The sequence below is a fragment of the Cajanus cajan genome, chromosome 7 (assembly GCF_000230855.2).
Source record: "Cajanus cajan strain Asha chromosome 7, NIPB_CcT2T_4, whole genome shotgun sequence".
Lineage (NCBI taxonomy): Eukaryota > Viridiplantae > Streptophyta > Magnoliopsida > Fabales > Fabaceae > Cajanus > Cajanus cajan.
Window position 1 is genome coordinate 41314019 of NC_138523.1, and position 17158 is coordinate 41331176.

Below are 17158 nucleotides of genomic sequence, written 5' to 3' on the forward strand. Positions count from 1 at the left end.
TCCCCTATGCACTGGCAACCTCATATCAACGTGGTCATCTCAATTTGGCTGCCCTTTTGTGCGTATTTTGTATTGAACAATTAATCACTAACTGTGTTTTGTTGAAGTGAAAATAGACTATATCTCCAGGTAATGTTGGAAATTCAAATTCTGACGTTTTTACCTAAAGAAGAATTTTACCCAACCATCACTTTCAACTCAAGGGTCGGCCTCACAGTTATGTCTATCAAGATATTTGATCATGTACCAAAATATAAAGAACCAAGCTTTTAATTTGTCTCAATTTATTATATTTATACTCAAACTCTTTCTCTTAACTTAGGCCGGATTCCAACTTAAGTTCCATTTTGAATTGAATGAATGCTAAAAACTGAAAAGCAAACAGTACTGCAATTGTAACAACTAAGCCGAAGAGGATGGAATTCCATAATGCTGATAATGAATTATTTCTTTTCTGACACCGCTTAAAATAACTAAAGTAATGCTTCAATTACAATAAAAAAATTAGAGCAAAGAGAAACCACTAAACAGTACAAACCTATCTAGTACAAGCGTAATGAATAGTACAATCCCAAACTTAAGCTGTTGGTTCAATATTTAAAGGTTCTCCATGGGTGTAAAGTGGACACTCTTGGGGTTGAACACCCGATAGCTCACAAACACAGAAACACAAAGTGCTGCTACTGATAGTACAACAGAAAAGGCACTTGCAACATTCCACGAGCTACTTGATGCTGCTGCATTTAATGCCTTGCCAGTCAAAGAACTGCCAACAGATATGTCAATGGGAACCCAGTCACAGTTAACAGAATAGTGCCCAGAACCATGCCATGGCTGACCATCTACTGGATACCATAATGCAACAGACATCTTACTGGATCCACCAATGGTAAATTGCACGTCCTGCAAGGTATTATTTTGCATCATTATATTTGCTTGTTATCTTATAAATGAAGTTTAAGATTATAAATACTAATCCATACACTCCTAAGAAAAAAAATATTTGGTTTCAAGTTCTCTCTAATTACACTACAAGATGCGCCTTTGAATAGGAAGAAACTAAGATAAACACAATACCCGCAATATGTTAAAAACAAAAACCACATGATTTAGAAGACCCTCTGCAATCACATCTAGATTTGAAAAGATATTTTCATCTATGCATACAAAGAAGAAAAAAAAAAAAAAAAGACAGTGGTGGAAGGTTAGAATAACATATACATGATTTTAGGTTTGAACCATATCGTTGTCATGGTAATTCCTATGGCTAAAAAATAAAAAATCTGTTCGTTTTAGCTTTTGGCCATAGTCAACCAATATTTATTCAGAAGGCAAGTTTGCATTGGGAAGAAGGTAAAACCAATAATCTAGTATAAGTTATCTTATCCATAGCCAAAATTGTTTCAACAACAAAATAACGTAGACACATAATTAAAAGCATCTTTTATCACATGACTTGGGGTACTCTATGTCAGCATTGATTAAAAATGATAAATAATGAAGTTGATATGTTTCCCATCAACAATCTATAATATTTATTAAGGGCACAAAAGATCAATTGAGAAAGAACTTGTGAGCCAAGAATTCAGCTGATTGGAAGGAAAAAAAAATCTGAATAAATCAATGCAAGCTCTTGATGAATAAAAACTTCTGAATGTCATGTTACTTTCTAAGTTCTAACCTGTTGAAGATGATCCATAGTCCTCAAAGGCCTAGAGAATTCAAAAAAGTACGTGCCCTTTTTTCCATTTTCTGAATATGGACTTTCATCCTCTACGAAACCTGTTAAAGACAAGCATGTGAGTAGCAATATGGAGGAAAAAAGATGCAAACTAACTAATGATGGAGTAAAACAAAGTAGAGAGATCAAATTTAAGCCTTTAAGGTACTGTGTTTGAGGCAGACATTCAGACACAAGATTGCAACCAGTATTATGAAAACCAGCTTGAACCAACCAATTCAACTAGTGAACAACTCAAGTAACCGATCTGAGTAGGCTACTGGATTTGCAATTAAACTGGTTTGAACCAACGTGAAATGGTATGAGGTTAACGATTAATACTGGTTTTGTAAAATGTTTAGTGTGAATTTCCATGGGTAAAGTTTGGATGAGTTAATAATTTGAACCTATGACCTAATAATTAACAGTCATTTAACATCAACCATTAGTCATTACACCAGATACGAACCTATAACCTAATAATTTGAATCTGTTTTCATAATTTAAACCTATGATAGTTATGATGTCCCGACTATTATATTTATAACGCACACATACATAGTTCAACCAGTAAAACACTTACTCTTTGAACCAGTGACCCAGCACCCCAATTGAGTCACTGACACGGCCAAGTTTGAAAACACTAATGCAATAGAAAAATAGAATCCAAGCAAATAGGTATAGAGTAAATCCCTGCTTTTGTCCTCCAAGCAAATAGGTATCATCATTTTGGTCCTCAAGATTTTATCATCAAATTAATCCCTCAACAGTGCAAAGAGTAATCACTTTTAGCTCCAAGTATTTTTAACATCAATTTAGTCCCTAAATAATGCAATATTTCATCAATTTAGTCTCTCGATCAAGCAAAATGTCATCATAGGAGGACCAGTTTGATGATACCTTGAATAATTGAAAGACAAAAGTGACAAGACTTGTAAAATTGGAGGACAAAAATACGAGTTTAGGATCTGTTTGGATAAAATTCTAAAAAAACAATTTTAGGAGAAAAAATAAAATAGGGTTTTTTTGTAAACTAAAATTAATTTATGCATAAACTAATTTATAAAAACTCTTTCATATGCTTCTCCAAAAATTTATTTTTAACTTATGTTTAGCTTATAAAATTTATTTTATTTTTCTGTCTTATTTTTCTACTTACAAATATTTTTCAATAAATTTATCCAAACAGACCTTTAAGCGTAAAAAAAAATAAAAATAAAAAAGAAGTAATTTTTGCCTGGCAAGAAACAAGGCTGATTGGCCTTTTTTAATGGATTAGTGAACTTTTGGCACTTAGTGGGAGATTAACCTAAGTAGATGGTACCAATTATATATTATTGAAAGCAGCTGGCACCAACATGTATGAAAATTTTAAATTGCTGTTGACATATCTTAAAACAAAATTCATAAATGAAGCATAGTAACTAGGCATGCTTTATTATATGCGATCCATTCATTTCATTTTCATAAGTAGCATATATATTGTTTTGAGATTCCTGTCACTATTGCTCAGAAAATATTGTTTTAAGATTCCTGTCACTACCAACCAAAATTTCAGTATGAACTCAGCTTCCAACTACATTTAATTGATAGGACATTGTACTTGTTTCATGATCTATAAATGAATCAGTCACCTGAGTGAACTGTGAAGCTGCTGTGCCACCAAGCACCCTTCCAGTCATTCTGCGCACTAGAATCATTAGCTGACAATAGAAAAGGGTCAGACTTTAATATACCTTAAAATGATAAAAAGGAAGATTATCAACTATCAAGTATCAATAAATGATGGCGTTGAAAACAAGAGTTAACACACAACATTACAAGTCATAATACATAAAGATAAATTTAATTGCCCGGAAGAAGTGTCTTTCCTTTCAGATTTTTAACTCTTTGAAAAGAGATGCATTATCATTATACTCAAAACTTACGACGCTACAGAAAATTTGTTTTAACTATTAAATCATGAACATTAATGGACCAACAAAATGTCCGACAATTCTCTACATAGTCTACCAATATAAATTCATGATTCTCGTAGAGATTAAATTCAGAAGTAATTCGTTGAATTAACACATTGTATGAATGTCGTACAGTGTCAAACGGGCTAGAGTCACCTTATTGGCGTCCAGATGTAGTCTAAAATGAGTAAGAGTCCTCACATTTTTCCCAAATGGATGTAGGTAAAGAAGCTAGTTCAAAAGTTCTTGATTATGCTTGTTACTTAGAATACTGGTACTTTGACAACTAAGTATAAAGACGGTGAATACCATGATTTAGAGAAGGATTTACATTAAGGATTGGAGAAATATTAAGGGTTAGATACTACAAGATTTAAACTTTGATACACCATCAAAGTTAGAGGAAACAATGGTGTGGGTATTATTATGCACAAGGAATGTAAAGAAAGTGTGGTAGATATAAAATAATTGGGGATAAAATTTTAGCCTTAAAGTTACTGGTTGCACAGTAGATCATTAATACTATTAATGCTTATGCACCATGATGGAAAGCCAACTTAATTGCAGTCACTCCTAGCCTACTTTAGTTGCAACTTCTTTGGGGTTGCCTTAATAGTAGCCTCAAAGATGGTAATTTAATCCCACATTGATTAGAGATATGACTTAAATAGAATTTATAAAACTTGAATAATTATTACCTTACAAATCGATTTTGGGTGATCGAGTAACGCTATATTGTTCTGTCACTTGCATTTGCCACACCCTAGACCAGTAGCCTTGGGTGTAAGGGGAGAGTTAGAAAGTTGCCTTAATTGTGTTCTCTCCTACCTGATTTAGTTATGGTCTCTTTGTGGCTACCTTAATTGCAACCTCAAGGGTGTTGGGAAGATTCCCTTAGGAGCAAGGTTATCGATGGCGGATAACGGTCTATGGCGGCGAAGCCAAAAATCCTTTATAACTCTATGGCGGATGCCATGGCGGCCTATGACGGACGTCATGGCGGACAAAAAAATAAAAATAAAAAAAATATTTATATATACTATATACAAAGAAAACAGCAAAATAATAAATAACAAGCAACAAAACTAAATTAAAACCAACATAATATCAACTTAAATACTTAAATATCATAACAACAATACCATAATTCATCAAGTCTCATAACATAATTGATTAAATGTTGCTTTGCTCTTGTAATTCCCCCTTTCATGATTTTTTTACAATAATTGCATATAGTTTCATTGGTATCATTCTCTTTGGTAGGATGACAATGTTTCCATCCTATCTAACAAAGTTTGAGGATGTTTGACTTTGGCTTGGAATTGGATTGCTAGACATTGTCCTAAAAATAAGAAAAAGAATAATAAAATAGGCACTCAATGTTAGTTTAGAATTTAGAAGAAAATAGGAATTTAAATTGACCCAATTGGTAGAAGAATTGGGATTAAAAAAATTGTTGCTTGCTGCAGATGCAACAATGAATTCATTAACAAAGGACTCAAAGGAGTAGGAAAAATTAAAAGGAGGATTATAACTGAAAAAAAAAAGAAAAAAATAGGAGGATTAAAACTGAAAAAATAAAAGGAGGAGGAGGATTAAAATTGAAAAAATAAAAGTAGGAGGAAGATAAAAACTGAAAAAAAAAGTAGGATTAAAACTGAAAAAAAAAAACCTAGTTTCGCTAGAGTTGCTCGCCGGAGTAGCTCGCCAGAGTACTGGGCCACCACGGTTCAGGTCGTCGGCCAGAAAGGGGACAAAGGGGTGGTGAATGAAGGTGATTAGGGGCGGTTTCAACTTCCGTAAGTGTTGTTGGCACTTCGTGGTTGCTGGCCGGAGTGTTGGGCTGCCGCGGTTCAGGTGGTCGATGGCAAAGGTGACCGAAGTGCAGTGATTGGAGTTGAATAAAGGTGACCGGAGATGTTTAGGGTTCACTCCTCTTCGAGGGCAGAAAGTCGCGACTGTGAGGGAGAAGAGAGACGAGACGCGGAGACAAGCCAAAAACTTAGGGCTCACTCCATTTGGGCATGTTTCAAAGCCCAAAAATAGTTTTTTTTATAAAAAAAAAACCGTCATGACCGCCATGCTCGTCATAAACCTTCACGGCGCCATGACCATGGCGGGCGCCATATCGGAAATGGCGGAAACCGCCATAAACCTTCATATAACGGATGGCAAATGGCGGTTTAGGTTCAAACCGCGACGTTTTTTCCGTTATAACGGGGTTATAACGGATATTTGACAACATTGCTTAGGAGGGGGGGATTTAAATGGACATGTTGGTATTGAGGCATAGCAACTAAGAACACAATTCGCCTTCATTGCGATCACCCCTACCTACCTTAGTTGCAGCCTTTTGGGGTTACCTTAATTGCAACCTCAAGGTATCAAATCATTCATTTGCAAATATTCAATCATACAAATTTTACATTTGAGAGGTCCAATTCTTGGTACGAAGAGGTGTGTCAGGGATCTCATATCAACTAGTAATATAATCAAAATAAAGTATATAAACGGGGGCAATCCTTATCATATAAGCTAGTTTTGTAAAGTTTAGGCTCAAAACTGACACTGTAAGAGATACAAACTTTGGAAACAGTGGCTTTACACCTAAGAGTAATGAATTGCAATTTTAGTAAGAGACAAGTAATATGACTTAGACGTAAAATTGGAAAATGTCATACCACAAGCTTCTAAATTTATATATCTAGGATTATTACTACAAAATGATAGAGAATTTAATGAGGATTTCATTCAGAGGATACAAATGGGAGTAGCATAAATGAGAATATTAAGACGGAAAAGTGGTCTCGGAAAAAAGAAAAAAATAAAAAATAAAATAAATAAGACAAAAGAAAGATAAGATACAAAATGATTGTATATATGAAGATAAAAAGATTACAAGTAATCAATTAAGGTGGAAAGATTACTAGAATTACCAATGAGAAAAGTAGATTGCATGGTTTAGTCTTATGAAAAAATGAAAAGAGAACAAGAAAGACATTGGAAGAAATTGTTAAGTAAGATAAGATGATTAATAATATTTTTGAAAGTTTGGCCTTTAATCCAATCGAATAACAGCATGTAATGATTGTAATCCATTAAGCTTACCTCACCTAGTAAGATAAAACTTTTGTTGTTGTTGTACTTATCTTAAAATGTGAGTTTAAACTTAACTCAACCTTACATAACTGACTTGTAAGGTGAGGATTGTCTCTACTTAAATACTTTATTTAGTCATATCCTAGCGATTATTGTTAGGTCTATTAAGTCACTCACTATCAGACCATTATTGAATTACACGCAAATGTTTAGTTTAGCAAATTTCACGATCAAGATGTCCAATCCTCAACGTGATGCATGTGTTGGAGATTCCACATCAACTAGAGTTATAACTAGAAGAATATATATAAGTGAAAAGCAATCTTCATCCTATAAGTCGATTTTATGGGGTTGAATTAAGTTAAAACTCATATTTCTATAATAGTATCAGTCTATTCTAAATCCATTAAAAAGGGTCACCTATTATTTATCTGCATACCAAGCCTAAGTCCCATATTGGTTAAAGATAAGGCAAAATTTGTTGAATATCCCATATTGACTAGTGGTACAGCTGTAATAATGTATAAAAGTAGGGAGCAATTTTCACCTTTTAATTCAGCTTTATAAAGCTGAGTTACATTGAATTTCACTTTCTTAAGATGGCATCAAAGCCTATTCTAACAATTATTGATTGTTGCTGAACTTTTCAGGTCACCCACTATCGAATCACCTGCAGATGTCTTGTCCTATAAACTTCATGCTCGAAATGTTCAATCCTCAGCATGATGAAAGTGTAATAGCAATTCCACATCAACAAGTGGTATAGCCATAATAATGTATATAAGTGAGGAGCAATTCTCATCTTACAAATCAGTTTTGTACGGTTGAGTTAGACTCGTAATCTACTTCTTAAAAAAAACAAAAGAGTATATAAGTGGGGGGACAATTTTTACCCTACAAGTTGATTCTGTAGAGTTGAGTTTGGCTCAAACCCACACTATAAGAATTTTTTTTCTACATTAAAAGAAAATAATAAAATCTGGTTTGGCATTATGAGACTACATATGTTATGCAGCACACATTATTTTAGCTGCAAAAAGAAAATATTATGATATGTTGGTGGTTGTGAAACTCCCGTCGAGTATAAAGAAACTGATGCAGACAGCGACACATCAATCTTGTGTCATGCCATTTTAAAACTTAATTATCACCTTTTCCTGAGTTAGGAACTTAAAGTTGCCTATGTAATCTTAGCTTAAAAAAACACTTAACCTCTCCATCTTCTTGTCCTCTGCTATACAGATATGCCTTAATTAATTTTGACACATCCCTTTCTTCCAATGGAATGAAGCCATCTTAAAATAATTTAAGACACCATATACATGCTAAAATCCAATCATTGCTTAATCATTTTGGGATCCACTTTCATGTTGTAAAGTGACATCAATTTTAAATTGCGAATCATGGGACAGAAATTATTTTACAAAAACTGATGAGAAAAAAATAGGGAACAAAGTTAAAAGAGATTAATTTCAAACGTGAACCTAGATTTTTCATGGCTAAGCTAAAGGAATAAATTAATGGGATCACCTCATGCATGGTTCAAAAGAAGATATCATTATTTTTTATATGGCCAAAGTGAGTAAATTGTGAAGGATATCAATAAGTAAGCAAACTAAATAATGCACATTAAAAAAGTAACTTTGAGGAAGACAACATTGGAAGGGGAAGAAGACAAACAATATGATAATAGAAAATGTATATAGAAGAATTAAACATTTTCCACATAAGTAATTGACTGTAACTACAGAATAGTAGTTTCAAAATTTTAGGAATCATCTATGCTACTTCCACTTGGTGTTTCAATTCATTGATTCTGCTTTTTTCTTTTTTCTTTTTTTCATTTATAGAAGCACATAATTCCCATTTATGGAGTTGGAGTTGTACATACCAGAACCTGAAGGACCAGTTCCATCCAAGTATCTACAATGTGGATTCCATGCATATAGATCAACCAAGTGACCAAACCTGTACCAACGAATATAGGGAACTGAATGAATACATCCAGAGGAAAGGTAGTCCTACTGCCATGAACTGTCAACCAATACAGTAGACGTTATGGATTTTTTCAGATCATCACCTGTCGCCACCATTTCCATCCCTATTATCTAGGGGATTGCCACCATAAAGCCGTCCGGGAATTGCACTTCCAATTGAAAAGTGCATGATGTCAACTTCATGACCTTTGCATGTCTTATTTGTGCACGATGTTGAATGCTCCTCACAGCCACCCATCTTAAAAAATTCAACACAATCTTTATTAAATAAATTTTCATAAAAACCTTCTAGAAATGTCAGGATTATAACCGAAAGCAACAAAGACTGCAAAATTTAAAAAGAACTATTCGGTTCATCAACTTACATTATGATAAGAGGCACCATCCCCAATTTGAAACATGAGAGCAACAGATGGACATTTACTGCTATCACTGCAATGCAAAAAATAATACACCAACCAAACAAAAGCTCTTCATAAATTAACATGAAAAAGATGATAGAGTACTACTTTTAAAATTTAGTTTACAAATAAATGCAATGTAGAATTTAATTTAATTCCTACTTTTCTTTTGCTCTGTGTATCGGCAGTCACCACAAAAAAGTGTAAATTCTATAACAGGCATCTAACAGGAACTCAAGCATCATATTGATGAATAGGATAACCTGTGTGGCATATAATTCAATTCATACTTTATGAACTTATCTTCTCTTCTTTCAAAACGTTACACCCTCAATAACACGTTATCAATATTCAACAGAAACAACACAAGCTCAATTAGCATTCAAACAAGCTAAACTACACTAGCAGGCAGCATAATAAATCGCAGAGAGGGAGTAGATGAAGCTTTTTCCGCATGGCACGGTATACTTACCCTTTAGTGTAGGCATAATCACCGTCAACTTGAAGCAGAAAGAAGATATCGCGGCCATCGTGCACACTCTACAAAAAACGATAATCCAATAAAATAAAATTGGTGATAAAACTGAAGAGAAGGAAGTTGAATGCGGTTGGATACCTTAACGGTCATCTTTCCGCCTTTGAATTCATTTTCAGCGTCGGGGTCGAGGGCGGGGAGGAGGGAAAAGTAGGAGCCATCAATGTCCTTCCAATCGTCGGCGTGGCCATCAAGTGTAATAACGCCGGGTTTGAACTCAGCTTCGACTCGGATCTCCGACCCGGAGTCGCAGCTCCAGTGGCCCGACTCCTCGTGCGACTTCACCCGGGCCCCCAAGCCCAACAAGAATAATATCAGCAAGAGGTGACGAAGCATTGTGGAAGGAAATGGTAGCCTTAGGACTTGGGAGTTAGGAGTTAGGAGTTAGGAGTTAGAAATAAAGGAGTTTTCCTCTGAGTGGCGTGGCGGCCGGTAGAAATTGCGAAGGAAGGATCGCGATTCGCGCCGCGCTTGACTTTTCCTCTGTTGGCTTCAAAATTTATATTAGACGTGACGCACAGCACTTGGGCCTTGCCTTTCACCAGCACTTTCATTCTGCCTTCGCTCGACTCGACTCGATAAATAATTGCATCATTTCATCTTACTTTAATTTGTTTTTTATGCATCTATTCTATTATTTGTGTCTTCTTCATTAAAGTAGATTAGGATAAAAATAATTTGTGTCTTGGGGGGAGATTTTGTCGAAAATTAGTTACTAGTTTTGATAACGAGTATTTCACATTTAAATTATGATTAAAAAATTGTTTAATTTTAAATTGTTTTTTGACAGAATATTTTATTTTCTTGTTTCAATATATTTTATGAGTTTTATTTCCACTATGTACAAAAATCTTTCATATCATTGATAAATGTAACAACTCATTCTAATCATGATACTAAACAAAATTACTACTACTAATTACGAAAACTAATCTACTAGAAACATTCATGATTAAATGAGAGAATCGAGAGAGAGAATCGAGAGAGAGAAAGAAAGAACATAAATATAAAAATAAAACACATATACTAATATAGACAAGTTTATACATGTATACAGTAATCTCAAAATAATCTTATGTCTTAATGTCGTTCAAGAACAATTATACAAACTATCGCAATAGCGTCAACACCAACCAAAGAGCATCGCCAACAACCAAAAGAGTTTGCTAACTCATCACCATTGCTCCTCCAACATAGCCTAATTTGTTCATATACAACATATGATCATCCCAATCCAAACTATACTGGAAAAAAAAATGAGTAAGCTAGAATTCAAAAATATGTAAGTATAGAAAATAATTTCATAACCTACAACATCATAACAAAACATACATGAAAGTCAAACATCACAAGGAAAACATATATCTCGTCCACACCATGTTAGCAAGACATTCAACAATGCACTTAATCACACCACATCATATATCATATGCAAACATTTCAACTAGAACCGTCAAAATGGGCCGAGACCCGTGGGCCAACCCGGTCCACCTTGAAAATGGGCCGGGCCGGGCTAAAAAAATTGAAATTTTATAGTAGGTGGGTATATCTCAACCCAGCCCACCCAGGCTAAACCCGTGGTGGGCCGGGTAGCCCACCAACCCACCATTTTTTTTTACAATAAAAATTTAAGTATGATTTATAGTTAATTTTGTATGATAGGATATTGAAAATTTTTATTTTAGACTTTTATCATGATTTGTATTTAATTTTGTATGATGATTATGACTTATGACTATTAATGATGCTAATTTTATGACTATTATGTTAATTTATAATTAATTTAAAATTTTGAATTTTGTTGATAATTTTTTTTTAATTTTTGGTGGGCTAGTGGGCTGGCCCGTATAACCCACCAACCCGTGGTGGGCCGGGCCGGGCCAAATTTTTTTTGAGAAAATCAAAAGTGGGTCGGGTTGGGTTGGCTCGTTTTTAAAGTGGGTCAAGGTGGGGCGGCCCACATGAGTCGGACTGGCCCGTTTTGACAGCTCTAATTTCAACCAATGCATTATCACATATTCACTTATAGAGATATCCTAACAATATGAGTAGTCTAAATGACTCTACCCTATCGAACCAATTCAATCATTTTTGCACTTAGAGGATCAATTCAATCATAGCAAAATGGGATATCAATCCCTCCTCAGTTTCTTTGGTCTTATCACTTATACTAGGGAAGTCCAATTCTCCCATTAGGAATAGTACAATTAGATATAGGCTTCCCACGACCCTGACATGCATTACCAAGTATATATAGAATTTGTTCACTAATTGTTCTCAAGGAACTATGCAACCTTTCCAGGTACTTGGTTAAGAGTTGTAGCCCTTGACTTCCCACCTTACTTAACCACTAACTAAGGATTTAAAGGAAACTCGATATGCCTCAAATCCCACTCCAAGAGACACATTCACTCAAGGAGGGTTTCCCAATAGTGGCCTACCCGAGCACTACTTTAAGATTCTCTATATGGGATCTTCAATTTTCAAAAAACCAATTTCCTCTCCTCAAGTCCTAATGTCTTAATGTCGTACTGCATTCTTAGCATCCACACCTCATCATACATCATCTATATACATCACATTCAATCAATGCATACAAAGATCAACAACAACATCATCCATACATGGCATATCATCTCTAAAATTATACATCATACAATCATTTGTATATATCATCTCAGATCAATATACATAGAACTATACGCCTCATACATCATACTACATGCAATAAAATAAAATAATATACTCATGTTCATCATACAACATTCCAAAACCACACCAATCATTCAAGCATCCTACACCCGACGCAACATATCTTGCAATTGACACTATCAAGGCAAGGAGCTCTCTACTCACTCACACCCGACGCCATCTAAATTGCACCCGACGTGACCGAGGTGAAAATCCCCGAAGACCTCATTCCTGGCATGACAAAACCCACATTTAACAAGTCAAAGACTTCTCACCCTTTCATGCTCGGCACCATCCCAACCCAAGATGAGTCTCTTTTTGTTGTGCACTGAGGGGGGGTTACCACACATATACACATGTCTCCACATTAGTGAGATATTGTCCGCTTTGGGCCCAAGCCCTCGTGGATTTGCTTTTGGACATCACCCAAAAGACCTCTCAACCAATGAAGACAATTGTGTGTATATAAACCCATGTGCATCCTCTTGTTTGAATGATGTGGGACTTTGCTTGCATCCCAACAATCCTCCCCTCAAACAAAGGACCATAGTTTACCCTCCTCTGCAGCGAAAACTACGAGTATTATCCGATGGTGGCCCTACAAAGCTCACTCACGCTCAGAGTACTTGCATCGTCGCTCCATCATGACCTCCCTCATGACAGCGGGACACGCCTCCTAACCCTCTATGTTACTAGGAAACCTTTCTTTCACATGGACCCACCGTTAGGAAGACTTTCGACACAAGGGATCCCAAACTTGGATCCACCTGCCAGTCATCATACTCGTCGAGCCGGTCACCTTAGACCATAAGCTTTGATACCACTTTTTGTGCACCGAGGGGGGGTTACCACACATATACACATGTCTCCACATTGGTGAGATATTATCTGCTTTGGGCCCAAGCCCTCACAGATTTGCTTTTGGACATAGGGATGGCAACGGGACAGGGCAGGTACAGGTTTCATGATACCTGTCCCCGTCCCCGAAAGTCAAACCCATCCCCGTCCCCGTTCCCGTATCCGTCGGGTATGTGATTTTCATCCTCATCCTCGTCCCCGTCGGGTATCGGGTATACTCGTACCCGTCAATTTTATTTTTTTTTTGTAAAAAAAAATGATATTTTTAAATTATTTTTTATTATATTATAATTATAATTAAATTATTTATATGTCTCATACTATAATAAATAATCACACATAAAAAAATATTAAAATTATTTAATATAATTAAATTAAAAGTGGGTATTAAATTAAAAATGGGAACGAGGACGGGTACGGGGCGGGTAAGTACATACTCGTACTTGTACCTGTACCCGGTCAAACCGGCTATTTCCCGTCAAAGTCAGGACGAGTTCGGGTATTACGTGGGGGTACAGGCATATTTGCCATCCCTATTTGGACATCACTCAAAAGACCTCTCAACCAATGAAGACAATTGTGTGTATATTAACCCATGTGCATCCTCTTGTTTAAACGATGTGGGACTTTGCTTGCATCCTAACAATCTTCTCACGCCTGGTGCCACTGCACACGACATGATCGAAACAGATATCTCTGGTTGGAGAAGAAGAATAAAGGATAATTTTGAGCTTCTAAACTTTGCACCACTTTTGATTTGGGACTCTTAGCCTTTACATTGAATCCAACACCTCTAGCTTTGAATATCGTACACCAAGAAGATCTAGGATGAAGTTTATAAGAAACGGGTTAGAGTTTCTCTCTCTAGAATTCTCTCTTTAAGGTTTTGAAGAACAATAAATTATTAACTCTACTCAAAACAAAAAGTTAATTAAACCTTTAATCAGAGACTCTCACAACTCACCTAACCTAACTTAGGTATAATATTACAATAGACAAATTTTTTTAAGAGAAAAATGATACACAACTTAGAGAATGAAACTTCCACTATTTTATATATTTTAATCAAAATAATAATATTATTTGTCTTATTCAATTACATATTAAAATATTAGTTTTAAAATAAATATTTGCTTTAACACCTTAGTAAATATTAAGCACAACAAAAACACCTTAGTATGATAGCATACAATCGTCATCATCATAACGTGTTAAAGATCCATTTTGGCTTATAAATGACCAAACTAATATATAAATAGATAACAATTTTGCTGCGATAATTTTTGGACTTGAATTAAGTTAAAATTTAAATTATAATTCACATGATATATATCTTACTGATTGTTGTTAAATCTATCAAATTATTCATATTAAGTTATTATTGAATCATTTAAAAATGTTTGATGTTGTAAATTTTATATTCAAAGATATGTAATTTTTTATTTGGAGGTGAATTAAAAATTTCACATTAACTATTAATATAGCTAATATTAATGGTTTAATAAATAGGTGAGTATTTTTAGGGGATGTTTAGTAGGGGAAATTTTTTCATACACAGGAATTATGTTGCCTAGAATTACAAATTTCGGGAATTATGACTCTTAGAAATAACTAAAATATGTTTGGTTATTCATAGAAGTTCTTGGAAATATTCATACATGATTATTGGGAATTAAAAATTTTCATGTTTGATTACAATAGTAAATTATTGGTTTTATAAATATTTTTTAATAAAAATATCCTTTATTAAAATAAACGTATTATATATATTTATTTTATTTTATTCAAATAAAAAAATATATAAAAGAAAGTGTTAACAAATACCATTAAAATGTCGAAATAAAATAAATTTTAATAATATTATTAAAATTGATAAGATGAAAAAATAATTAGATACAAGAGAAAAAAAAATAGAGATATGAGAGGGGGAGAGGGAGAGAGAGAAGAAGAAAGGAGGAGTGAGAGTGAGAGAGACAGAGAGCAAGAAAAAAGGGGAGAAAGAGAAATAGAAAGAGAGGGACAGAGATATCAAGAGGGAGAGGGAGAGAGAGAGAAGAAAAGAGAGAGGGAGTGAGAGTGAGAGGGAGAAAGAAAGAAAAAAAAAAAAGAAAGAGAGAGATTTTCTTTTTTGTTTTAAAAAGAATATTATGGTCATTTTTATAGACATAAAACTTTATTCTTAACTCAGAAAAGTTGGATTTTCACTCTTTCTATGAGAATATTTTAATGAAAAATGGGACAAAAATGCTTCCTTAAAAACTATATTCTTAAAAATCTCTTTTTTTTAATAAGTATTAAATATGAGAAACTATGATTCTCAATTTAATATTTTCATAAATATAAAATCATTGTGCATATCAAAGGTTCTCTTAGTATCTTATTTTATGAGTTAGCTTTTTCATTTATTTTGTGGGTTAGCTTTTTCATTAAGAACATATTAGTATAATGAAGATAAGGTAAATGTATGAGAATTAAAATTCAATCTTTATTATTACAATTATAATATTTCTTGCTGATAAAAAAATCAAAAATTTCTCCCATAAAAAATGTCTATCAAATTAAATTATAAGATTTTAATGGCAGTAAAATAGTTCATTTCAAACGTTAAATGTGTGTTTGTATAACTATTTAAAGGTCTCTAAGAAAAACTATTTAAAGTTCCGTTGCAATCTTTTTTAAGAAACAAATGTGAGAGCTAAAATTTGAAAATTCGTGCTGAACAGAGTTTTAACGTGTTTACAAACGAACACTAATCGTTCGTGCTAATCCTATTTACTATGATTAACTTTTATATTATGCACTTTGCGTGTGCAACCATCACACCCATATAAAAAGTAATATATTGTTGTACTATCTTAAAGTACTACCCGCATTATTGTACTCACTTTTTTTTTTTTTAACACTTTAGTGTACTCATTCCCCTTTGTAATTTGTACTTTGCACTATCATTAAAATGTGTTAATGTCCACTTATCCTAACCAACGAAATAATAATGAATTTATGTAAATACTAATATTAAAAAGTTAAGTTATTCATATTGCTTGATAAAATAAATTGACAATATCATGTACAAAGATAATCCATCAAAGTATAAAGAATAAAATATATTAAATAGTTATGCAAGGTACAACCGTTTGAACTAATATTTGATAAATATTAGAAACATTAAAAATTGTATATAATAGAACTATAAAGACTGAAATCAAAATAGAACAAAATTATACAAATTAAATCCTAAATTTATAAAACTATAATGATTAAAATATAAAAAGGTAATTTTAAAGATAAAAGTATATTTAAATAATATCATTATAATTACAACACATGCAATTTACTAAAAAAGAGAGACAATTGCAAAAATGAAACTTAAACTCATTGTTAAATGAATTATGAATTTGAGTTATTTAAATATATTTAAATTTGAGTAATGTATAACTAGTTATTTAAATTTTACTTAAATAATTTAATAAAAATGTATAAAGTAGGCTAATAAATTAAATAAAAGGAAAAACTTTATGAAATTTGATCCAACTATTGATTACAAGTTAAGAGTTTAATGATTTTGTAATGATAATGTAAAATTTTTACATTGTCAATCAATAAAAACATAATTATTGTTAGAACTTTTAAAATAATTATTATAAAACTTTAAAAAAAAATTACTTACCATATATGTTATGTTAATTTGTAATTGGGATGAAAGTGTAAACTGATTTTACATCATCTGTGTACTCAACCTATTTTTTCTTGAGCTAATTCTCCAAACCCAAATTATCATAATGAAATACTAGTTATTAAATTTCTCATTTTAAAGTTCTCCTTGATTTTATTTTTAGTAAATATTCATTTAGTTCATGTAATAATTAAATTTAAACCTTTAATATAAAATAATTAATTAG

General features: G+C 33.3%; 1 protein-coding gene across 1 annotated transcript; it reads right to left on the bottom strand.

Moving 5' to 3' along the window:
• Window positions 1-403: 403 nt before the first annotated feature.
• Window positions 404-10274, bottom strand: LOC109807607 (heme binding protein). The gene is made up of 8 exons (XM_020370163.3): window positions 9792-10274; window positions 9648-9715; window positions 9140-9206; window positions 8858-9012; window positions 8669-8745; window positions 3355-3423; window positions 1682-1782; window positions 404-903 (listed from the first exon to the last, which is right to left on the bottom strand). The coding sequence occupies exons 1-8, from the start codon at window positions 10044-10046 to the stop codon at window positions 598-600; spliced, it is 1098 nt and encodes a 365-aa protein (XP_020225752.2). The 5' UTR covers window positions 10047-10274; the 3' UTR covers window positions 404-597.
• Window positions 10275-17158: the final 6884 nt, after the last annotated feature.